General features: G+C 45.4%; 1 protein-coding gene across 1 annotated transcript; it reads right to left on the bottom strand.

The window, feature by feature from the left end:
• Nucleotides 1-15,711: 15,711 nt before the first annotated feature.
• Nucleotides 15,712-16,272, bottom strand: LOC147679970 (securin-like). The gene has a single exon (XM_086944773.1). It carries the CDS (start codon nucleotides 16,270-16,272, stop codon nucleotides 15,712-15,714), a length of 561 nt encoding a protein of 186 aa, XP_086800899.1.
• Between the last annotated feature and the right edge of the window lie 10,061 nt (nucleotides 16,273-26,333).

Here is a 26,333-nt window from a genome sequence, read left to right as displayed (position 1 = left end):
CGAAAGCTGTCACTCGAATAGAATATCTACTTGAGGGGCAGAAATAAGCAGCACCCTTAGACCATGCCATTCGTGCCTATTTTACAGTGTGGTACAAGCTCTCAACACCAAAAATCAGCGCAATCAGCGCCCCAAACAAAAATGTGGCAGCTCGCGGAACTCCACAGATTATCCTGGAGTTTTTAGGTAACTCAGTGGAAGTCTGTGCAGTAAAACCCCATGAGTTCCACCTACCCCTACTCATAATTACATGCATTATTATTTATACAAGCGGATAGATATGACTTTTGAATTTCAGACATGAATGCATATCTTATATAGATATTTACTTTATCAATTAACATTACTTAAACTGTAGGGTTGTGATGTCACTTAACGTGAGTCACGTGACACTGCACCCTGTGATTGTTCATTGTGTATGCAAATTAGTTCACTCTCTTATTTTTAGGTTTGACATGTATACTATCTATTCCATCCACGTAAAATATATTGCATTCTGTAATTATCTTAATGGACTTTGGTCAGCCTCCTAATGACACTGGCTTCTTTTGATCCTAAATCTTTAGATACTGATTTTAGCCATTGCCATTCATATCAAGTTAAGTCAAATATTCTTTATTCAGCAAATTTGCCATAAAGACACATATAATTGAAACATCAATTCAATATAACCTTTTAAAAATCATATCTAAAAACGAGTTTGTACGATAAAAGAAAGTCCATAGAGTAGCAGCATAACTGGTAAAGTGGTAACATTGTTCCTAATGCTAGGTAATTTAATAAAATACATAAAATATACAAGGTCCGCAATGAATCCTAGAATCAAGATGAATAATATGTATAAAATCCATGCGGAGACAGCCTGTTTTGATGAAGACAAACATGGTCCGCATTAGAATCCCTCAATCGTGATCTCAAAGAATTTAACCTTTTCATCCATTGCACAGCTCACAATGCTTACTCAGTATCCAGCCATCACAGCATTCAAGGGGCTACCTTTTTCTGTCAACATCTCCATATATATATAATATAAAACAGGAAACGGCAAATATGATTGGCTGTGTTGTGTAGGTTCTTAAAAGTTTAGAAGCTGCCCTAAAGTTCTAAGTCCCCATTTTGCAACTAAGCAGCAACATTCACTTATTGCTTTGGACATGTTAATGAGGACAAAGGAAGACAACATGCTCAGTACATTCTTTTGCCTCAGGACAAAAGGTACAAGACATGCCTATAAGCACGTTGACATTTAACAGTGACTGTACGGAGTGGCAAGATCCTTATCCAAAATGTAATATACAGGGCTTTGGCAACCGGGGGCTCAATCATGTCCATGTATTCCTTCAAAGAGTAGACATCTTTAAACTCAAGGAAGGCTGATGTTAGAGAGCCCATCCTCACATTCCTGATGATCCCGCCATCCATATACCTCCAGTATATCCCCTTGAAAAGGGACATTGACACACTTCATGCAGACTTTGGATTTGTCCAAATATTTTCACTCCCAAGTTCAGTCAAATGGCATTAATTAAACCCAAACCATGTGATCCTATCAGCCCTAGGGAGCTTTAAAATGTCATTAAACCTATCCAATAAAACACTAAGTCCCCCATTAGGATGGCAGGCGGACCTCAGTCCGCCCGCCACCCTAGTAGTGCTGGGACCGGCCACCAGTGGTGTGGCGGTCCCGCACTGCCAATTAGGATTCAACCCCCACCGTGGCGGTCGCATCCTGCATATTTAACATTGTGGTGGGCAGTGCTGTAAGCAGTACCCACCACAATTTTGAAAATGCATGTTGTTCGTTGGCATGTACAACGTGTGAGGCACTATGCAGTGCCTGCCACCTTGTGAATGCCAATGTAGGGGGTTACCATGGCTACCACCAAGTGCAGTCCCTCACCCACCACACCATTGGGCCCACAACTGGTCCACAAAGTAAACTCCACATACCTTTCCTTGGTGGATTCTCCGCCATGGAAAGGCGATCCACCTCCATCATTATAATATGGATGGCGGTGCTTAGATCATGGAAGAACATTGATCATCAGCAACTTCACGAAATGCTATCTGCTTCCGCAACTAACTTGCCTCAAGACTCTAATAACGCAGCCACAGAATACTCGAAATGTCTCACTCTGACCCTAAATAAACTAGCACCTACCAAAACCATCTAAAAAAATCGTAGTACCTCATCAGCACCTTGGTACTCAGAAAAGCTAAGACTACAGAGACAATTATGCCGTAACAAAGAAAGACATTGGAGAAAAACTTATTCTACTCATGATAAGGAAAACTAGAAGAGAGAAATGTCTCAATATAAATCTCTCATCCATCATGCTAAAAGAACCTACTATTCATCTCAAATTGAGCAAGCCAAGAACTCTAATAAAGAACTTTACAGAGTGGTAACTAAACTATCACATTTGCCTCCCCAATCCATCCCCAAACCGACCCAAACATTTTGCAACAAGCTAGCTACCTTTTTCTACGATAAGGTAAACAATATCTATGCCAATTTCTCACAAGAAATCCATCCTGACCCTTGCCCTAATGCTGCCCCCATCAATCACCCCACCTTTTCACAATTCCACAAAATCAATCCTACTCAAGTTGTCGAAGTTATGAATACCATCAAATCAGGATCAGCCAAGGATCCTTGTCCAGTCTCTATTCTCCTTCCCATTTCAGATCTCATTGCATCCCAACTTGCTAACATTTTCAACACCATGTTTAGCACCGGAATCTACCCTGCAATCTGGAAGGATACTCTCCTTAAACCCCTACTCAAAAAACCTCACCTTGATGCGGATGACTCCAACAATCTGCCATTTCCAGCAAAAGCAGTCGAAAAATTGATGAGCTCCCAAATATCGCAATATATAGAACAACACTCTCTATTAGATGACAGTCAATTTGGCTTCCGTAAACTTCATAGTACAGAGACCGCACTCATCAAATCCACCGATGAGATAAGGAAAGCACTTGACCAAGTAGGAGCGGCAGTCCTCATCCTGCTCGATCTCACGGCGGCCTTTGACACGGTCGATCACAACATCTTGATCGACCGTGTCAATGCCATCGGCATCCAAGCGAAAGCTAAAGACCTTTTAGGATCTTTGCTAACCAGCCTACCTAGACAGTTCAGCTAGACACCTTTTTATCAGAACAACTGGCCTAAGTGGCCTTACCTTGTGGTGTTCCCCAAGGCTCATCCCTCAGTCCAACCCAATTTAATATCTATGTCACCGATTTGGCAAGGGTAATCAATGACTGGGGGATGAGCCTAACATCCTATGCGGATGACACCCAGCTGGTTCTCACCATCAAAGAGAACGGAGAAAAAATAGCTGTCAATTTTTAACAGGGCATGCTGGCCATTAGTCACTGGATGTCAGCAAACTGTCTTAAATTAAACTCTAATAAAACAGAGGTCATGACCTTTGGCAAACTCACTCCTACTTGGTCAGATGCATGGTGGCCCACTAATCTAGGCCCTCCCCCCCTCCCAGACACCAAGGTTAAAAACCTAGGAATACTCATAGACAATAAACTCACTTATTCAGCCCATGTCAACTCCACTGTCTCATCTTCGTTCTTTACACTGAAAGCCATAAAAAAGATTCTCCCACTTCTTCCCCTCAACTCTGGCAAAAACCCTGGTCACCTCATTTGTCATGTCCTCAGTGGACTATTGTAACAGACTTCTAGTGAATGCCGAAAACAAGGTCATCAAAAGGCTACAATCTATACAAAACGCCGCGGCCAGACTACTTTCTGGCACCCCTAAATTCAAACCCATCGCAGACACCATAAAAAACTATCATTGGCTTACAGTTAAAAATAGGATAAAGTTCAAAGCACTGTGCATAGCCTACAAAGCCGCGTACAAACAAGGCCCGCGCTTTCTCATTGACCCTTTCACGTTTCATGTCCCCAGACGATAACTCCGCTCAATGAACAACTTCAACATGACAGTTCCACGCGCTAGAACTGTTGCATGGGGTGATCGCAGTTTCTACGTTTCAACAGCAAAACTCTGGAACTCCCTTGATTTAGACGTTAGGTCCGCCCCTACTCTGACCATTTTCAGAAGAAAAATAAAAACATGGCTCTTCAATCAATACCCAATCCCCCCTTGCACTTTCTGCCTCATCCATAGCACTGAGACGCCCTTGGGCAATCGTTCGAGCTCAACATATCACATAAATAAATAAAATAAATAAGGCACCGCCACCATATTATGGGCCTTTTCCGCCCGGCTGGCAATTGCCTACCGGCAGAAAAGCGTCAGATTGGGTGTTTGGCGGACTTATCGCCACCGCCGGTTGGACCATGGCGATCCGCTCGCCTTGCTAATAGGCCCCTAAATCAAAACCTCCTCCAGCACAACACTGGTCCAAGTCCTACTCTATGGGTGAGGCGTCTGTAGCCTAGTTCTAACCAGAGGAGAATGAGTGGGGTACTAGCAGGAAGGTTAGTGAGGAGTTGAAGAAAACATTCTCCACTAGCTCCATATGACTTACATTCTCATGCCTCCTAAGATCTCCACATTATAATGACCCCCAAAGTGCTTGTAAATTAGAATTGTAGAGGGCTGGGGATATTGAGAAAAAAGTGGACCAAAAAAGAGCCCTTAGAATTACCCCTGTATAATGTTCTAGCCTGAGTCTACACTTCTGTATCTGTGATGACCAGCCAAACTGCTCAGTGAGCGTGTACCCAAGGTATTCAAATATACAAACTCTTTCCAGTGGAACACCATTAGATACTGAATTCAGACAGGTCGTAGGACAGGGTTTTAAAACCATATCCTTGATCTCCAGCCCTCTCTGCATGCAGGGGACACCGAACTGGTCAAACAGATTTTGAATGCCCACAGGAGATTTAGAGACCAGTAAGGTGTTGTCGGCAAACAGGAGCGCTGAGACTTTCCTATTGACCAGACTTTGGTTATGTTGCTTTTAAAATTCTAGTTGGGTCACCAGATCAATAATGCAATAATGTATTTAAAAAAAAGGGTTGGGGGCTAAAACATTCCCTTGCCTTACTCCCCATGTTACTGGTATAGGTGCTGTCTGTTCACCAAGGGAGCCGCATCTGACCTGAGCACAGTTATTCAAGTGGAACCTACTGACAACATCTACAAAGGTATTTAGGAGCTTCCAGGTTGGTCAAAACACTTCACAGGGCCTCCTTCGGAACAAGCTCAAAGGATGACTGAAGATCAACGAAGGCTACATAAAGGCATCCACAACCCTATTGTAAAATGTTTGCAGCACATCAGTTGTAATCAAAATACTTGATTGGTGGTACTTGTCCCCATCCTGAACTCTGCTTGCAAGGGGGCCAACAGGTTCCTCAATCCTTCATCTGTCCAACATGATCTGGCTGAAAAGCTTCTGAAAGCTGTCAATAAGGCTAATTGGCTGATAGTTGGAGGGAAGGGATCATAAGCCCTTCATGGAAACTGGGATGATCTCAGCCCCTGCCATGTAGGGGGCATTGGTAACCCACCCATAATGCTCTTATAACACAGGGCAAAATATGGGCTCCATATATCTTTCTTGGCATGGCACACTCAAATCTTTTGACATCACAATGTGAATTTTGTTTGTCTCCATTTCACACTCATCATGGTCTTCCCCATGTCACCTACATAAAGACCAGAAAATGGTTAACCCAAGCAACAGCAGTGCTATTACTACTTATTGGAGTGGCGGATTGCAGTCCCCTGCCAGCCAAGATTTGCCAAAAGGATCGATAATCTTTCCCTTTTACTACTGATAGTGGGGCTTCCCATTTGGCCATTTCATACTTTTGTTTAGCCCTTGTTATTGTAGCTTTATATGAGGCCCGGCTTCCTGTATTAGAGCTCTGTTCCCACCTTTGATTGCAACCATCGGGTACAACTTGCTAGCCTACACGTCTTAGTATACCAAGGGGCTTCTTTGAACCTTTTAGGGAGAGACCTAGACTCCGCCATGAAAAATCTTTTTTAGAGAGTAAAACACGGAATTATGAAAGGCTTTATAATCCACCCCAGTAGCAGGTACAAGAGATCTCCTTCCAAGGGCAGCCCAGCTTCCAGAGTAGTATTGAGTATCTAATAAATCTACGTCTAAGGTTGAAATGGTGGGACCAGGATGTTGTGGTTGATGTCCTGCCGAGGAATCACCTCCATATATCCATTCCTTGCAACCACCATCTGAGATCCATCAATATACAATCAATATGACTAGTCCCTCCCTGTCGATTTCAGGGACTTCACTCTCAGTCAGGCGTGCAAGACACTTTTAGACATGCCATTCTTCAATGCGGTAGACACTTTTTACCTTTTTATCTTTTTAAAGCTCTGATATGCAAACCTTCTTAAAAACAGAAACTGAATTTTAGATTGTTTGTATTTGTTTTAGCAATTGTTGAGACTTTGAAACACTCGCACAAGGCACTTTACTCACTTTGTTCTGTCGCAGCCTCTAACCAGCAGTTCGTGCCGCCCCGCACCCAGTCCACCGCGGGTCGCCATATTTGTGTGGAGGGAGCAGGTGGCAATTGGGAACATCATTTCCGGCTGGCGCAGGAGGTGGAGCCAATAGTCAGCTGAAAACACATAAAAGTGCATTGCAACCGCGACGCGCAGCAGGCGCATGACCTGATCATAGGTACTCCCCCCTCGGTCAGGCATGCAAGACGCTTTTAGACACGCTATTCTTTAATGCAGTAGACGCTTTTTATCTTTTTAAAGCTCTGAACTGCAAACGTCTTAAAAACAGAAACAGAATTTTAGATTATTTTTATTTGCTTTAGCATTTGTTGAGACTTTGAAACACTTGTACATAAAAGTGCATGGCGACGGCGGCATGCAGCAGACGCGTGCAGCGGGCATACCGCCAGTGCACTGAAGGTGCGCCAAAGGCAAGCCCATCAGCCCTATCCGCACCGGGCCGGGACCAGGGGCCACAGAACCTGGCCCTTTGCCAACAGGTGAGTGTGTATACAACTCCAATTTCTTAGTCTTCCTTAGAGGTACTGCAGGGGGAAACTGTTCGAATTCCCTATGCATATGCGAAGATATCATTATCTGCCCACACTGCCCTTTCAGATTTACACCTTGCCCTGTCACTCCTACAGGAGAGAAGGCACCGGTATGCTACAAAATGTTCCTCTTGAACTGTAGATCCCTACCTAGGCAAGCAATGGAAATTTCTATTCTACTAGAGGATGAGCGGCCAAACACACTTTTCTTAACTGAAACCTGGCTTTCCAGCGAGTCAGACCAAATCCTCGCATGACCTTCTCAATTAGTTTTTCACCAATTCATACACTCTCTGGAGTACTGATCTATCGTCCCCCAGGATAACCAGAACAATGTCTTGAGGCAATCAGAGGCATTGTAGCCAACTTAGCTAGTTCACCTTCCAATTTCACAGTGATGGGAGATTTTAATCTGCACCTAGACGACCCCAGCAATTCTGTAGCCTTGGAGGTAGCAGAAAACTTGGCAGCACTCCAGTTTAGACAGAAAGTGTCAGGAGAGACTCATATTAAAGGTCACCTCCTGGATCCGATTTTTACCAACAATGAGGAACTATTGGTAGGGGACCTAACACGACTTCCTTGGTCCCACCACTATTTGATCCCACTATCATGGGTCACCACCGGGCCACCAATCTCATCCAAGAAGATTATGAGTCAGAAACAGCCATGGTCTAAACTTTCCCTCGATCAGTGGATCCAAGTTCTAGAATCCACCACACACCCTAATGTTGCAAATGACTCAAACCAAACGGTGTCCAATGACAAGTTCAATACATGGATGGAGCATTTGCTAGACCTTGCCCTCCCTAAACAATTAGGCCACAGCAAAGTTAGATCTAAGGCCTCTCCATGGTACTTGCCAAAACTGCGTGCAGAAAACAAAAATATTGGCTATTACAAATATATCAAACAAAAATCAAAAGGGCACAAGGTACATACTATGAGGCAATAATCACCTTGGCCTCCAACGCACCATGGGAAATTTTCTGTATAGCCAAAAGACTTATTAAGACTGCATCACCACAAATCTCCACAGATGATGCCCTGATCCGCTGCAACAACTTGGCAGAATTCTTCTACAAAAAGATCCATGATATATATCTCACATTCCCTTGCTCAACCACCCACAAGAACCAACATCTGGTGGCAAACCACTCTAAGAGTGCCAACGCAACATTGGATCAGGTCCCATAGCTGGATATAAACTCCCTAGAAGACATTCTGGTCCGGGTTATATCAAGATAACCGAGGGATCAAGCCCCCCTCATGTACTGAAATTAGCAAAGAGTACAAGTCTCCCAGTCATCCGAGATCTGATCAACGCATCATGAGTGGTCCCTCTGCAATGGAAATGTGCCATGTTAAAGGCATTACTAAAAAAACTAATCTAGACCCAGAGGTGCTGGGAAATTATTGGCCCATTTCCTGTCTCCCTATGATCAGCAAAATCCTTTGGAGGCATGTGAACGTAGTGCTATCGGGATTCTTAGAATCTAACAACTTGCTGCATCCATCACAGACGGGCTTCCGGCCCCTTCATGGGACAGAGACAGCACTCCTAGTGGTGGCTGAAGAGTCCAGGAGGATCTTAGACCAGGGTGGCACAGCAGCGATCATTCTTCTGGATCTCAGCGCCGCACTTGACACCGTCAATCATAATATCTGATCCTCAGACTTGAGAACCTAGAAGTGCCAGGGGGTCACCTGGCTACAATCCTTCTTAGGAGACCTTGCCTTTCAGGTCTTCGAGGGAGAAGTAGTGTCAAAACATATGGCCCTTAGATGCGGTGTGCCTCAGGGAACCTCAGTGAGCCCCACGTTACTTAATAAACATATGAGACCATTGGCTGAGATAGTCCAACCTGTTGGCATAAAAATCGTCACTTTTGCAGACGATACACAATTGGTCGTGACCTTGAATCACCCAGAACACTCTCCCACAAGTCTAGGCCCTTGTTTAGGACAGGTGGCCAAATCGATGGAGCTCTCCTTTTTTAAGTTGAACGGAGACAAGACTGAGCTTATGCTCCTAGGCAACTCTATGAACCCCAACATGGAGTTGCACTGGCCAAACCGCCTTGGCTCTGCCCCTCCACCAAAAGACCACATAAAAAGTCTTGGCATGTGGCTGGATCACTCCTTGACCTTTGGGCACCAAACAGCAAAACTGTCAGCAACCTGCTACGGCATCACGAGAATGCTTCGGAAAGTCCTCCCTCTCCTCCCTTTCCTGCAAGAAGGTTCATTGCCCAGGCGTTGATTCTCTCTCGCATGGACTATGGAAATGCACTTCATCTAGGAGCACCCAAAGCCACTACAGCTATACTCCAGATCATTCAGATCTGTGCAACACGTTTGCTCCTGGCGTCTCTTATCTGCAATCATCCAAACCTGCTTTGGAATCCTTACACTGGTCTCACATATTAGAGAGAGTCAAATTCAAGGCACTCTGTATCACCTCTAAGTCATTTTGGGGAAAGGGACCAGCAATCAATTGTTCCTCAATTACCCTATCTCAGCGAGCTTGTTGCTCTCCATAGAACCAAAAATAAAAAAAAGTAAGAAGTGGAGGCCGCTCCTTATCTTACAATACGGCTAGGTTGTGGAATGCCCTGCCACTCCAAAATATGGCAGTAATCTAATCATTTGCCTTTCTGGAAATTACTAAAAACTTGGCTTTTTAAAACCACTGGTTAGTAAAGTCACTCTCCTGGGCTGTGTCTGCAAACAGCCCTGGGATGCCTCAGGGTAGCTACACGCTTTATAAATGTTTTTCTATTCTTCCATTCCATTCTAAGGTGTGCCTCCCCTCCTTGTCTGGTGGTGTTCTGTAATTACAGGCTTTCAGGCCATTATTATGGGCAAAGTCATTTAGCTGCAGGGCAGCAGCAGAACATTTGCTAACAGGCGAGAGAGAGAACTCTGCACTTCCCACGCTTCATCCGTTTCATAACTAAGGGTACCATTGGCGATGCCAAGGGGTTTGTAAATGCACTTATTATTGCCCACCACATTTATGAAAAATCCAACAGGGAGGGATGGAAGATGTGCATTGATTAGGTCAATGGTGGTTAGATTGGCCTTATGACTTTCATGCCTACAATACACATTATACAAACAAAATATGGCCCCAGGAGTAAACTGCAAAATGACTCACAACACATAGAGAGAGTCAAGATCAATTACTTTAGGATTACATTCCAGTGTGGTTTGATCCAGAAGGCAAGGCCCCTGATGGCCAACCTTTCCCAAAGCTAGCAATGCCAGATCAAAATTGTGGGGGTAACAACCCAGGTCTCCTGGAACATGCAAACATCAAATTGGTCCACAAAGTCACACCAGTGTGAGCATTCAAGTTTGTTCACAATGCCAGCAAAGTTCCAAGAGACAAGCTTTGAGTAAGTGTTGCCATTAATCATGGGGCCATTACTGACAGACAAGCTAAGGGCATCAGATGGTAAAAGTGGAAACCATCAGCTGTGGGGAACTGCAAAATTGCACCAATATCAGAGGAACTATGGGCCCCAAACACTGTATGTAGGAAGCCATCAGCTAGAGAAAACTGTGGTGCCTGAAGACTGGATCTTGCTTCCGTAGCCCCTTCTGAGACAGTCCATCTATTCTGTTCCAGAGTGGGAGAGAGTCAATCATTGATGTACAGGTCTGTTAGTGTAGATATCTACTGAGGGTAGGAGCAATTAAAGCTCCTGGTGAATCCACTCGGTGAGGTAAATTCCTGCTTCGTTTTCTTGGAGGATTGGGTTTATAAAAATAACCCATGGGAACAATGCTGGCAGCTGCACCTAAATTACCAGGCCTGAAGCCAGTTTTGATCATGTGAAAGGCCATGCCCGGGTAACTACAATTTATTACAACACAGGCCCTGTCTATAGATTTTCTGATTGACCATAACACCCAATTCTCCTCACCAGTCATACATAATCAAACTCAGAGATAGAAAAATTAGTGTTCCTTGTAAGCCAATGGCAAACTTAAATTATAAGTTCCAGGTATGGTTCATGTCTATTAGAGGGAAGTGGTGATACTCCAACCAGGACCACCACATACAGACAGCAGTTAGGTGGCAAGTTCAAGCATGGCTGGGTGCATGTGATATGAAACTGGGGCTTTGGCTCCTGAAAATTAGAACTATTTGTACAGTTAGCTCAGTCTTGTTCTTTTTGTCATTGGCCAATTTTACTAAAACTTGGTGTTGGCATGGGCCCTGCCCCCAGGGCTGGTGTTGACATGTTTACTGTTGGAACCGATGTTTGTGTGTGCCACAGAGACCTCTGTTCAGGATTAGAATTGATATTGATGCAACCGGTCCCATCGTTTTTTGCGAACCCGGCCATGGACTTGCATAGGGACTGGAGAAGCCAATTATAAATTTATCTTGGAAAATAGTTCCAGGATAGCCCCCTCCAGAGAGCATATCCTGTCCAGCAACGGGCAACTGATGATGTCAGAATGGTTTTAACTTGATCCATAGTGCTCCCCCAATAGAGTTGTTGCACCATTCTTCACTCTCTATGTTTGGAAATAGGAGACCCCTCAGCCTGTGGAAGACTAGATTTCTGATGTTTTACATATGCTGGCAGAGGAGTGGACCCTGCATTTTGATGTAACCAGAAAAAGGTCCTCGCTTGGTTTTCCTCTTCTTCCTAGCTGACGGTTCACAAAGACTAGTGCTCACATGCATATCCATTGAGGACACCCTGTTCATAATCACAGAGGGAGCTTGGTTGGTAGCCCCAGGAGTAGGCAAGCTATAGGAATTTGCAGAGACCACCTCAGAAATACCCGACTGTGGTGGTATCCCACTCAGTGAAATAGTACTAAACCCCATCCTCATGTTGAGGGACAGGCATCTTTTTGCCAGATCTATTTCCATGGCTTGACCCAGGAAGGAGTCTAATGTTCTACCAGTTTGGGATTTGGCGGTAGCACTGTCCTTTTCTCCAACCAGTTCGCACTTACCCATGGTTCTTAGCCAAAAATGACAATGGAGAGAGTCCCTGCAACTCAAACAATATAGGCAAGAATGGCTCAGCAATAATGTTGTGGATCCAAGAGGGGTGGCTCAGCTCAGCCTCTGTCAGGCGATGATAGGTAAAGACAGGCCCGTCTTCGTCCAGGTGGACGCTTGGATGCGTCCCACACCCATTCCACGCTGCAGGAAGCAGTTTTCACTTTTGAGCACATGCAGGGTCTGCATGCCCCCCCTGGGTGCATGGAGCTGGGAGGCGGAGTTACACTGCAGCAGACTTTGTGGTAAAAGCCAAAGTGTGGGAAGGGAACTGCTTTGATGAAAACCCGCTCTGCTGGAAGCAGGTCACGCTTTTGAGCATGTTCAGGGACTTCCCTGCCCCTCCTGGGATGTGGAGCGGGGGCATAGATCCACTTCGGCACAGTTTGTGGCAAATGTCAAAGTGCTGCCAGGAAACTGATTTGATGAAAACCTGCACTTCTGGAGGCAGATCGCGCATTTCAGCATGTCAGAGACTGCCCTGCCCCTCCTCTGTGTGTGGAGCTGGGGGACGTAGACCTACTCCAGCAGAGTTTGTGGCAAAAGACAAAGTGCAGGCAGGTGTGACGCACAGTGGCCAGGCCTGTGCGTGGGCCTAAAGCAGCGCACTGAGGAACACACAAGTACTCTAATGCTCAGTTTCGGCCCAAGGTCACAAGCGACCTAGGGCCCATTTATTTATACCCTCGGACCGACACCTGTCACGAAGGATGCTGCACAGATATATTGTCATGTAGCGGCCGAAGGGTTCTATACATTTCTCCTTTCTTTTAGACAGATAGTATCAACTGGAAAAAAGGAAAAGAATGGCAGAAAAGAAAAGAACAAATAACAGAAGGTGCTGGAGTATGAGGCAGTGTGTTCCCACCCCCCTCCTATTTGAAAAGGATCCCTTGAGCTAACGAGCTGACGAGCTCTGGCTGAGGCACCTGCACCCAGCAAGTGGTACTGAGACCTGAGAAGAACTGGGGCAGCATCTCCAGCACCCCCAAAAAAGTGTTGCTCTCTACTGAAGAAGGACAATTATCCTGAAACATGTGTCTAGAGATACACAGCAGTGGCTGCACCAACAAGGGGGAAAAACTAAAGCCTGACACTGAAGAAAGTGTTATCATGCACTGCATTTATTATGATGCTTCGGGGCAAACTGAGTGCTGGAGTGTGAGGCAGTGTGCACCCACCCCCTCCTATTTGAAAAGGCTCCCTTGAGCTAAGGAGCTGACGAACTCTGGTTGGTGCAACTGCGCCCAGCGAGTGGTATTGGTACTGAGACCTGAGAAGATTTGGGGCAGCATCTCCAGCACCCCCTAAAAAGTGTTGCTCTCTCCTGAAGAAGGACAATTATCCTGAAACACGTGTCTAGAGATACACATCACTAGCTGCACCAACAAGCGTGAAAATTGAAAGCCTGACACTGAAGAAAGTGTTATCATGCACTGCGTTTATTATGATGCATCGGGGCAAATTGAGTGCTGGAAGGTGAGGCATTGTGCGCCCACCACCTCCTAAATAACAGAAGGATGTACAACAGCCCGGAGATATATCACTGTCTCTGATCACCATCATGCCCTTCTGCATGTGTGAGGATCGCTTAACACATAAAGTCTCTCAGTCTTTGACTGGGCACTGGATTGGGTCGCAGCCGGTACCGTTGACTTTGAGGGTTTGCTTCAGTGGAGTCTCCTGTTGCATTCTCGGGAAATCCTGCCAGCGCCTCTTGGGATACTCATTCACCTTTCCTGCTTCCGGATGTGTTGGAATCTGGTTGTGGCACAGAGGGTGCTGGATTTTGGTCCCACTCTGGAGCGGGCATCATGGGGCTGGCCACGGGCTCTTAATTTTCCTCTCGAAATGAGCCATCGGTGCAGGACTACCGGTCAGCTCCTTAAACCTGGACACGTTTTTTACCACAGTGGGTCTGCCACTTTGTGCCATGATCATGTTATCATCGACACGCATTACAGTCCATACCTCTTGCTCATATGGCGTGAGAAACTTCTAGCCTGGGTGGCGGTCATTGAGGATTACCTTGGACCCTACTCGCAGTGTTGGGGCTCTTGCTTTGCGGCTTTCAGTCGCTTTCTCATTAGTTGCACGCCATTTCTGCTGAGTCTAATTAACATCCAGGCAAGGCGGCAGCCACTTTGGGTCCTCTGGGCTTAGTTCCCACGACAATCGCTTGAGCATTAGAGAGGCTGGTGCACACCCGGTCATCGAGTGGGGTGTTTGCCGGTAGGTGGGTAGGAACCGATGCAGGCACACTTCCAGTTCCTGTTTTCTCCAGAGCTGGTTGAACATGGCTGATCGCCGTGGATGTCACCAGCTCGACAATGGGAACTTTGAAAACGAGTCCAGGATTACCATAGTGTGCTTTCCATCTGGGAAGCTCCCAAAGTTGATACTAAACTTGACCAGGGTGTGAGGCAGGGTTTTTCAGTCAGTATTGGTGCCGGCATGGGGTCAGCACCGGTGATGGTGCAAGGGTGGCAGTACTTGACCTCTTCGTCCATCATTTCATTCATGTTGGGCAACCACACTTTCGTGAGCAATCTTGCCTTCGCCTTGGTGGTCCCTTGATGGCCTTGATGGGCGAGCATGACCATTCGTTGGCCTAGACTTTTAGGGATGACGATCCGTTGCCCCCATAGCACCAATCCCGATCTACTGGCACTTAGTTCATGCCGTACTTTCCAGAACTGGCGTTGGGAATTTTGGTCCTGTGCAGTGAGCAACTTGGCTCCTTCGAGGAACTGATGCTACAGCCCCCTCTCAAGGGGTTCTGTTACTCTCCCCAGGGTGTCATCCACGTCAGTTGCATCTCGAAGATCTTCCATTGTCACGGCCACGAGGCAGGCAAAGGCTTCACCCATATTTCAAATGCTTCGATGTTTTCAGCATCGTCCTGTGTTGTCTTGCTGTCCCTTTGAGAGGGGTGTCTGGACAGGAAGCCAGACGGATTTTCCGCCCAGGGTCTATAGAGCAGCTGGAATGAGTATGCCTGCAGCTAGACTGCCCACATCTCCATTCTTGGGGGTGCTAGGCATGATGATCCATTAATTAGTGGCATGGTGGGTTTGTGATCCGTTATTACTCTGAATGGATGTCCGCAGAGGTATAAGTGGAAATGTTCTAATGCCCACTTAGAGCCTCACACTCTATTTGTGCTTATCTTGATTCTGTCAGGGATAGCGCCCGACTGGCATAGTCAACGGGGATGCAGACTCCCTTAGTGTCTTCTTGCAGAAGGACCGCCCTACAGGACTGGGATCAACCACTGGCTCTGTTCTCCTCTTGGAGAGAAAGTATGCCATGGTTGTCTGGTCCAGAAGGGCTTTCTTAATGTTCTGGAAATCCGATTCTTCTCTGCACCTCCATTCCCAGGGTTTGCCGGTCTTCATCAGCTGTCGCATGGGTTCCAAGATCGTGGCCAGGTTCGGGATAAACCTCCCACAGTATGTCACCATCCAGAGGGAGCTCCTGATTTCAGTAGGATTTTGTGGGATCGCTGCATTCCTGATGCCCTCTACTTTGCGTGGGTTGACAGACTTTATTAAATTAAAAGCAATATACAAATTTGAGTTGAATGAAGCAGCATTTAAGTAGGAGTGCAAAACAGTTCCTATGAAGCGCAAGTTGTAAAAATTTCAATCTTCCCACAAAGGAGGCAAGTCAACAGTTACTTCATCCAGCGAACAGAAGAAAGGCGAGTGCAAGATATCTGACTCCCATGTGAATGGATAGGATTTCAAAGGTGATGGCACAAGATTGACAGGTTTGTCGAGCCTTTCAATATCCAGTGTCTGGAGAGATGCACCAGCAAGACACAAGTGACTCAGCTTGTGTTCTTCAGGTACATCAAAACACTCAAAATCAAGTGGATTATATGGAATACATTTCTCAATTTCAGGATCTTCTGCATTAGATGGAGTGGTTGAGTTCTTAACTGAAGGCTGCTGAACCTTTGGTTTCTTCATTTGCTTGGCTTGTAGGTCTTCCGTGGTTTTGCAGACATTAACTTTGGCATTACTGAGACCCTTCCTGACTGCTGGTGCAGAGTTGAAGACTTTTCTGAGAGATTTCGGATGCGAAGTCTGCGACCTGGCAAACACTTTTGTTGATGTAGATGGCAACCTTCTGCGATATTTAAATGCTCCATTTGTGCGGATGCCACCATTTTCTTGGTCCACGTAGATCAAAGTAGCCATGTATGTTGTTTAGAATAGAAAGTATATAGTCCGTCATGTGAGAGGACACATCTGAAAAAGTCTATTGACCATTGGTAGAAAGCGCATTTGTTTGTGTGTAGGGTAACCCCGCAGTCTGCCGATCTTTGCAGGGTCCCCCTCAGCCGGGCGTGGTGTTCCTCCAGGATCTATGAGTATATTAAGAAGTCATCACTCAAATTGATCACTCTGACTAGGCCTGATGGCATTTTGAAACACCTCTGCGGAGGAGGACTGGAGTTCTGGACTTTTTGGTTCCGTCCAGAGGTGTCAGGGTACAACACCCAAAGACCCCGGAGTTCCACCTGCCTTGGTGCACAAATGAACAGAAACACGGGCTTCTCGATGGTGGCGTCAAAGACCAAAGGTTTATTACTGCAGGGACACAGAAGTCATAGATACTACACACGGGCAGTAACCAGGAGCCTGTTCGATTTGTACAAAGAGGGCTGCTCCTTATATACTGTTTTTTATGCTAGGGGCAAATTCTTTACATGTAATACATTCCCAAAACCTTTGTGTCTAAAACAATAAATATTTGGCGTTACACAGGAACCGTCGATAATATCTGAGGCCAAACATTGCGAAAAGAGGGGTTCCCACTAGTTTGTCACAATTCCCTGTCAATATTGCATTCAGGACCCGGACCGCCTCATCGTAAAGTTCGTTACCTCCCCCTAATAAAGATTCAGAAAGAAAGAAACAGAGCCAGGTGTGGAAGATAGAAAAGCGGGATAAGGGATGTTTGTGGGTTGTAAATGGGCAAGGCTACCGGCTTCGGCCGCCTAATCATGATCAGGTACAATGGACACGAAGACCAGTTTGGCAGGACTGGCCTCGGGCCGAGGAGGCAGCCTTTGTCGAGTCATGCAGCCACAGCGTGATCTGGTTTAAGGTGTACGTGTCATGTAAGAGGTGAATCTCCGGCTAAGGCTACGTGTCCTTAATCAAAGTGGAGTGATCAGAGGCTATTGCATATGTGAGGGCAAGGAAACACAAAATGGCGGCCATGATCTAAGATGGATGCCGTGGGTAGATCGGAAATATGTCAATGGAAGGAGTGCTCTTGCTCGTAGCGTAGCGAAAACACCAGGATATACTAAATGGATCATTTGCGGTTCGCTGATACCAATATTATGTATTTCCGACAAACTTGAAAACACGGGTTCAAATTGTCACGGAACCTCACGGAACCTCAGACCCTCCTTTTGCCCTTACATAGGCAATTACTCAGTCTATGTCAGAATCTAGTTCTATGCTCATCAGGTCAGTGACATGCTGTTGTATCATCATCCTTTCTCGTGTCTTTTCTCCAAACGCAGGTGGTTTTCTGAGACAAGTCGCAGCACAAAGACTACACAGAGCAGGACCACACTGGATAATCAGACAACATGAGAATAGGAATACTAAGATGACACCAATGACCATCAGAACCTTCCATCCCCACGCTGATATCAGAGTCCAAAACCACTCCATGAAGGACCAGTTTCCCTTGTCTACATGTATGGAGTCTGAAATCTTGTGCAACTTAGAGATCGCCTCATAGACTGTTGGAGCATTATTAGGAATAAAGACACAGCAGCTCGATTGGATCATTCTGCATACCCCACCTCGATCTGCAAGTATAACGTCTAGAACCATACGGTTCTGCAACGTCATGAGCCTATCCGCCTGAAGCTCAGCTGTTAGATTGCTAAGGGCACCAGCAGTTTCGGTAATAGTAGATTCAACTACCCGTGTTAGCTGACGTATGTTTCTACTATTGGCCATAGGCCCCCAGAACGGAAGGAAGCCTTTGAAGAAGTCTCCAGCTTCCTGACCAGCGGTATCTTCCTTGCTGAAGACACCTCTCGCTACTCTTGTTCTGTGGTAATCAGGTGAAGCAGTGTATGTCGGAGGTAATAGTCGAGCAATATAACATGATCCTGAGAAGTCGGCAGGCAACCATGTATAAGCTCTGTCTCGACAAATGAAATAGGTACCCCTAGCAGTGAGAAAGGCAGGGGAAGAGTTAGCCGGAAACACATAAGTCTCTACGCACTCACTCCTTCCTAGCTGAGCTCTCGGATTTCTCCCATTACCTTGCAAACAGACCTGACCTCGGTGAGGTACGACCCAGATTGGGGTTGAGCTTTTACGCTTGCTTTCTCCTAAACTAAGGCGATACTCTGAAGTATTCCAACTTAAATATACTCGCAATTCGTCTCTAGGGTAAGATGGAGTATTATTGACGTCCTTGACCATGTCAATAATTCCCTGGACTAAAGCTTTGTTGGCAGAGTTATATTTAGTGGAACGCGGTGGACGTGGAGGATAGGTTTCAAGGGCATAAGCAAAGATGGTTTGGAAGGCCTGAAATGATCCATTATAGCTGTAAGGCAAAACCAGATATGGAATACCTTTATCCATAGTGTGAGGTATCAAGCCACACACCCAACAGTCTGTCGTGTTAACTACCAGTTGGTGTTGGTGTAAGAGCTGTACAAAAGTGTTGTTGGTAAATTCTGAGCGTCGGGCTTGCTCATGTTCTGGAAACGAGTGAAAAGAGTGTATAGAAGAAACAGTAGAAATAGCAGGATCAAGGGGAGGTACTGTAGAAACTGGCACAAAAATATAATTTATGCTAAAGACGATTCCACCCACCAATGTTGCTAAAACAATCAAAAATGTAACGGCACATTGCATCAGAAAACATTTGTTGTGAAGAATTCTATTAAGTCTGTTTCTGCGAACATAAATCACATTTTCTCGTTGCAGCGCAGGAAGCTCCATCTTCTACAATCCGCTCGCGACCACTGATGATGTGTACGTAGATGAAAATGCCTCTATCAGCCCTGGGAGTTCCCAGAACCAACAGAAAGATCGACCTTGTGTCAGACCCCTGCAAATTCAAACTAGGCACACAGCCACGACCCTACGGCTACCCAGACGGCAAGGCAATTTTAAAAACAATAAACAATAGCAAACTTCCTGGCTGAAGGTAAAAGTTCAATATATCAAAAATCACAATATGCAGTTGCCTGCTTTATTTGTCCATTTTATGGCTTCTAAGGTTGTATCTCTGCTTCGCTGGTACTGTCTGATCGGAAAATAGTGTATCACTAGCAGCTGTTGCAGAGTTTAAGTTCGCAGATAGCAAAGTTTCTTCTGATGCTGGAGACAAATGTTCAATGTTCGAAGGAGTTTTTTCAGGAGGAGAGTCAGGTTTCAAAGTATCAGTAATCAATTTGGCATCGCTGAAAGAGATGAACTTCGGTGTGATTTCAGATTCGGAGGCACCAATTCCCTTCTTCACCCAGTCGTCGTAAGGGAGCGGCAACGGAACACGCTTTACGTGAGAAGCGTGAATCCAGTGTTTGCGGCCAGCGACACGTACGGCTGTCCTCGTTGCCAGTAAGATCTGATAAGGCCCCACAAATCTTGGTTGAAGGTTCTTCGTCCTCGCGAAGTTCTTTATTACAATGAAGTCACCCGGTTTCAGCTGGTGCCCTGGACTCTCCGGAGGTTTTGGCAAGGCATCGAAAACCTGTTGATGAATAAGACTCAATTTAGCAGTCAAGTCGTAAAGGTAGTCTATCAACATAGGATATTCAATGGAGCAAAATTGTTTAGGCCTTGGCACACCCCAGATATTTGCCGGGCGGCCAAACACAATCTCGTATGGACTAAGCCCTATTCTAGAATGTACTGTTGCTCTCGTTGATAACAGAGCCAAAGGAAGTGCGTCTGGCCAGGCTAAACCTGTGGATGCTTGTATTTTGGCTATTTTTAGCTTGAGGGTGCCATTGTAACCCTCGACTAAACCAGCAGACTGGGGGTGGTTTGCACTGTGAAATTTCTGTTTCAATCCTAGACCGGCACACACACTCTGCATAACTTTCCCTATAAACTCACTTCCGTTATCTGACCATACAATCCGTGGCATTCCATACCTAGGGAAAAATTCCTTGAGAAGAATTTTAGCAGTAGATAGAGCAGTGTGGTCCTTTAGTGGGTATGCTTCTATCCACCTGGAAAAAGCACAAACTACCACCAGGACGTACTTTAAATTGTTGCAGCGTTCCATGTGAATGAAGTCTAACTGAATTACTTCAATGGGACAGGAAGGAGGAGCGAAATGACCAGCTGGAGTTGGAGTTCCCTTGCCAGGATTATGCATCAAGCATACCATACAATTTTTCACCACTCTTTCTGCACACTTACTGATTCCCTCATTCTTCCAGACCGGAGCCAACATCTTACATATCCCTTTAGAACTTATATGCGCTACTCCATGTGCCATCGTCACTACTGCAAGCACATACGCATCGGGCAACATCCAACGCTGCTGTTCTGTCAAATCAATCCAACATCCATTCGAGTCCAACTTGCCCGTACTTTCTCTCCATACACATTTCTCTTCCTCAGTCGCTTCTTTCTGAATCTCTTTCACACTTTCCATAGTGTCTTCACACATTCCAGACTCAGCAATCCATCTTGCAGACGTAGCAACATACATTCTACTCATCATGTCTCTAGCTGTCTGTTTAGCAGTTTCATCAGCAAAGGCATTCCCACGACCAACATCATCCGTGATTGCTTTATGAGCACTGCACTTCACAATCGCAACTTCAGTCGGTAAGGTTAGAGATTCCAACAAGTCGTTAACTAGCTGACCATGCTGGATCTTAGTCCCATGGGACGTAATGAAACCCCTTTCTCTCCACAACCGGCCAAAACTATGGGCCACGCCAAATGCGTACTGACTATCTGTAAACACATTCACTCTCTTTCCCTCGGCTAAAACACACGCTCTTGTTAGAGCTATTAATTCTGCAGCTTGGGCAGAATTCTGACTCACTCTTGCAGTCTCCACAATCGTCTTCAAAGTCGTTACCGCGTAAGCAGCAGTCACATCACCATTCTCCAATTTAAAACATGACCCGTCCACATACAGCGTACCATCTGGGTCGGATAGGGGAGTATCTTTCAAATCGATGCGTCCTTTTGTCTCTTCCTCCGTTTTGAAATAGCAGTCATGTGGCTCGGAATCACTCGACTCTTGATCAGTCGGCAACAATGTTGCTGGATTCAATACATTGCATCTTTTGATCTGAATATGACTCGCTAGTAATGTCAGCTCGTAACCAGATAATCTCGCACTAGTAAGGTGTTGTGTCTTCGTTCGGTTAATGAGTGTATCCACTGCATGAGGAACCATGACCACTAGCATATTGTTCATCACCAAACCAGCAGATTGTCGGATGGAAGCTGCAGCTGCCGCTGTAGCTCTCAAACAACTAGGTAACGCTCTGGCTACCGGATCTAATGTTGATGAAAAATACGCACAAGGGCGTTGTTTATCACCAAACTTCTGTGTCAGAACACTCAACGCGCAACCTTCTCTTTCGTGAACGTAGAGCGTGAATGGCTTACTGTAATCAGGTGTACCCAATACAGGAGCTGAACACAAGGCTTTTCGTAATTCAGTAAAACTCTCTTGACATTCATCAGACCATGGCACCGGACTCGGAACATTTTTCCCAGTCAAAGCTACCAATGGTTTCGCTAACAGAGAAAAATTTGGAATCCACTGCCTACAGTAAGAGGTAATACCTAGGAAGGCACGTACTTCTCTCTGTGTGCGTGGAACACTCATCTGCGTAATTGCTTTTATTCTTTCTGGGGTCAACTTCCTTCCCTCCTTTGATAAGAGGTGACCTAGGTAGGTCACTTCTTGGCAGCAGTATTGCATTTTCGAAGGAGACACCTTGTGATTCAAATTAGACAAATGATGCAATAGGGAAATTGTAGCTGCTTTGCAAGTTTCCTTGTCATCGGCAGCCACTAAAAGATCGTCTACGTACTGTACTAGGGCAGAACCTGGAGGAAGGACAAAATAATCTAACTGACTTTTTAAAGCTTGACTATAAATTGATGGACTTTCACAATAGCCTTGTGGAGCGCGTTTAAATCTGAAACTGCGACCTCCTAGACAGAAGCCGAAAATATCCCTACTTTCTTCGGCTATCGGAATGCTGAAAAAGGCATTCTTTAGGTCAATAACTGAGAACCATGTGGCTGTGGCAGGAATCAATGTTAACAAGGCAGTAATGTCTGGCACTACAGGAAACTGCGGGATTACAATCTTATTAACTTCTCTAAGGTCTATGACAAACCTATATACTGGAGGTTTTGTAGGATCAGTTCGCTTCAGAATCGGTAATACAGGACTGTTACAGACATTTCCTCTAGTTTCTTCAACCACACCCTTCTTAATCAAATCTTGCACAATCAATAAAAGTGCACGCTCACCTTCACTCGATATTTTATATTGGGGAATTCTTGGAAATTTCACATTCGCTTTCAAAGTTACTACATACGGTGGAATTTCTAGGAGACCTACATCATTAGGACCAGTCGCCCAAAGAGAATCAGGGAGTGAACGTAGCTCCGGCGGGAGTGCGTCCATTGACAAATACATCGGAGAGGTGATATTTTTACCCAACGTAAGCTGTACTCCTTCCGGAGAACAGTACAATGTCGCATATAGTCTTTTTAACAAATCTAAACCAAGCAGGTTTTCATTACAACCTGTCGTCAAAATCAGGGGTGCTTTCAATTGGCACGGTCCAACAGAAATAGACAAAGGACCAGATATCGCGTTGTAAACAGGGGCGCCTGAAAAACCTACGGAAACATTTGTTGAGCCAGACAAAGGTGCGCCAGGGAGTTTCGCATGAATGATAGAACTTTTTGCGGCACCAGTATCCAACAGAAACGGTTCGACTACACCTGATGTTGCTACTGCGACATAAGGCCCACTCTGATCCACTGGAACTGATACTACTCCCTCTCTCTGTCCATGGCTGTCCTAGTACCCATTTTGTTGATAACCCTCATCTACTTCATTATAGTCCTCAACAAGATATTGTTGAGATCTATTTTGCTGAGTAGATTGTCCATTTCGTTGATCAAAGTGATTGGAAGGACGATCATTCGATTGTGGAGGCATAGCACCTCGCCCTCGACCTCTAGAATTCTGCACAAAACCACCACGACCTCTCTGAGCTGCTGCTGCATTATTTTGCGCTAAGATCGGACATTCATTTTTATAGTGACCCTCTTTCTTACAGTACGCACACTGATTCCACTGGTATTGAGGTCTTGATGAACCATAATCTGTCCTTTGGTATGAGTTTTGCTGCGTATTAGTTTGATTCGCGCGAGGCGGATACGCCTGCTGTAAAAGAACTTTAGTTTTTAAATCTTTCGTTTTCTTCTCTGATTTTTCCTTTTCCTCTTTATCCCTATTTTCGTAATACTGTGCAGTTGCAAGTATTTGCGCTGTCGTAGATACAGCCCACGCACTTTCTGAGTCTTTTAATTTATTGCATAATTCAGGTAACAAATTATGCACAAATTTATCGACAAACAATCTCTGTCCTCCTTCTGTACTCATGTCCTGACCACTATGATCCACAAAAGTCTCTTCGAACCTCGTGAAGAAGTCGGAGACACTTTCGTCTTTCTTCTGCCTGCATGCTGACAACTTGTCCCAATTTACACGTAGTGCTGGCATCAGAGTCTTCATTAGATCAATTATTCTACCTGGCAGATTAGCAATTAAAGGTTCGGGTTTCGCACCACCTATTTGTTGACCATCTGCTGCAGTGATAGCTGCCCAATCACCACCTAAAGCAGCTTGATGATCCTCTCTACGAATTTTAGCCCACACTGGTTGCGGAACTACGTTACCAAACAACATATCGATGTCGGCTAGGTTCATTATACAAGCCTCAACTGTCTGTGTTAATTCCTTGTAATATCCGGCTGGATTTTTACGTGGATCTGGCAAGGCCTGTTTCACCGCTAACACTTCTGCTCGCTTCCATGGAATGTGTATCCACACTCGTTGGAACTGTGCTGGAGCAGCTGCAATTCCTGCATTATCATCACGTTGTATTGCTTCGCGCCAAATTGGAGGAACCTCCCTCATAGGATATTGGCGACTTAGCTTCATTTTACCTTTTTCTAAGTCTCTCGGTGAACGAAGAGATGGATCATTCCTAAAACTTAAAATGAGTTCCATCGCTTCCTTTATTTTCTCACCCACTATCATTCCAGCAGCAAACTCCTTTTGAACCCTAATTAAATCTTCCAAATCTGATTCAACATCGTCTTCTTCTATCTCTTCACGTAACAACGAGCACATCTCATCAAAGACGTACCGTTGTGTTGGTTCCCCCCACTGCATAAATGTGTCTAGCACATCTCTCGTAGTATATCTTCTACCCTTCGAAATCCATCTGAGAGCCGTGGAATCTAAAACTCCCCGTTCCTCAGCACTTGGAAGCTGACTCCGTCTCTGTACAGAGTCAGGAGTAGGAGTCTTAATCAAAGTTTTATATATAGGAGACAGCATATTAGTAACAGAATCAGTGATTCTTCGACGAACAAAAAGTGGAGTTAGTACACTCGCAGACGTAGAAAATGCAGTAGAGGTAGGAATAGATAACGGAACAGTAGGAGTATCGAGGAAAATAGTTTGAGGAACAGTGGGTACAGAAGTAGGTATAGAGGCTGGCAGTGTAGGAAGAGGAGGAGCTGTAGGAACATTTACATTCACCACAGGAGGTACAGGAACTTGATTCTGAGGAACAGGAGCAGGAGCACCAGGTTGTCCAGCAACCGGCAATTGAACATTCGGGACGAGTGGAGCCGCAGCACCTTGTGCATACGGTGGAGGTGACCGTAACAGATAAGATAACAGAGGATCGTTTTCGGAATCCTCCAATATCTTAGCCATTTTCGATGGCAAGGCAGGATAGCACTTGTCAACCGCTAGATTATGCTCTCTAATGGCTACATCTATAGCCTTCTCACACTCGTTAGCCTGCAACTGTTTAGTCGCTTGCTCTAGAGTTAACTCTTCTTGTTCTTTCTGTTCTTTCTTCAACCTTCTCATTTCTCTCTGTTTGGATTCTTTTCGCCAATAACGGAAAGAATCAAACATTGCCGGCCGGGCTTTCTTCTTAAACAATTTCGCTTCTAGGTTGTCGAGAATCTCGGGTTCAAAACTACCATGCAGTGGCCAACTAAGGACACCATCCTTCTTACAATAACGGACCCATATCTCATTATAAGATATAGGACCCACGCCATACTTGCAATATAAATCATATAGGGGAGTCCCAATCGGAGGAACCAGACAAGAGTCCTCCAATCGTGAGTCACTGTTGCAACTAAAACAAGACAACATTTTCCGACTTACCATTTTCAGTCCGGAACACAAAACAAACAAACACGGAACAAATATGTGCACTCGAACCAAGAACTTAGGCCTACCAAAACGAACTGATGTATCGATACCCAAACTAAACCAAATAGATTATCGTAACTAGAACAACCAATGATAATCCAACAAAACCAAACCAAACCAAGAACCGATCAAGGATTTTTAACAATCCTCACAAAAGTAACCAGCTAGCTATCACTAAATACTTAACTGAGTCACTGAAGACGTCACCAAGGAGAAACCCGCCACGTTTCGCCGTACTAAGGACTGCACCTCTTCGGGTCCAAGACAGGGCGACGGTCAAGGCAACGGCCCACTGCAGCCGTCCTGAACGGGAAACCCTCGTGGAAGAGAACTTCGGGCCACTTTTGCGATATGCCGGGATCGATGAAGTGGGGCGCCTCCCTCAGGAATCTTCACACGAAGCTTCTCGAACTCTTCAGGCTTTTGGACCGGTACCGAATGACGTCGCCCCACGTTGGGCGCCAATTGGAGTTCTGGACTTTTTGGTTCCGTCCAGAGGTGTCAGGGTACAACACCCAAAGACCCCGGAGTTCCACCTGCCTTGGTGCACAAATGAACAGAAACACGGGCTTCTCGATGGTGGCGTCAAAGACCAAAGGTTTATTACTGCAGGGACACAGAAGTCATAGATACTACACACGGGCAGTAACCAGGAGCCTGTTCGATTTGTACAAAGAGGGCTGCTCCTTATATACTGTTTTTTATGCTAGGGGCAAATTCTTTACATGTAATACATTCCCAA

The sequence above is a fragment of the Lissotriton vulgaris genome, chromosome 11 (genome assembly GCF_964263255.1).
Source record: "Lissotriton vulgaris chromosome 11, aLisVul1.2, whole genome shotgun sequence".
Classification (NCBI taxonomy): domain Eukaryota; kingdom Metazoa; phylum Chordata; class Amphibia; order Caudata; family Salamandridae; genus Lissotriton; species Lissotriton vulgaris.
The sequence above is the reverse complement of the archived record's forward strand: the minus strand, read 5'-3'. Positions and strand labels throughout refer to the sequence as shown.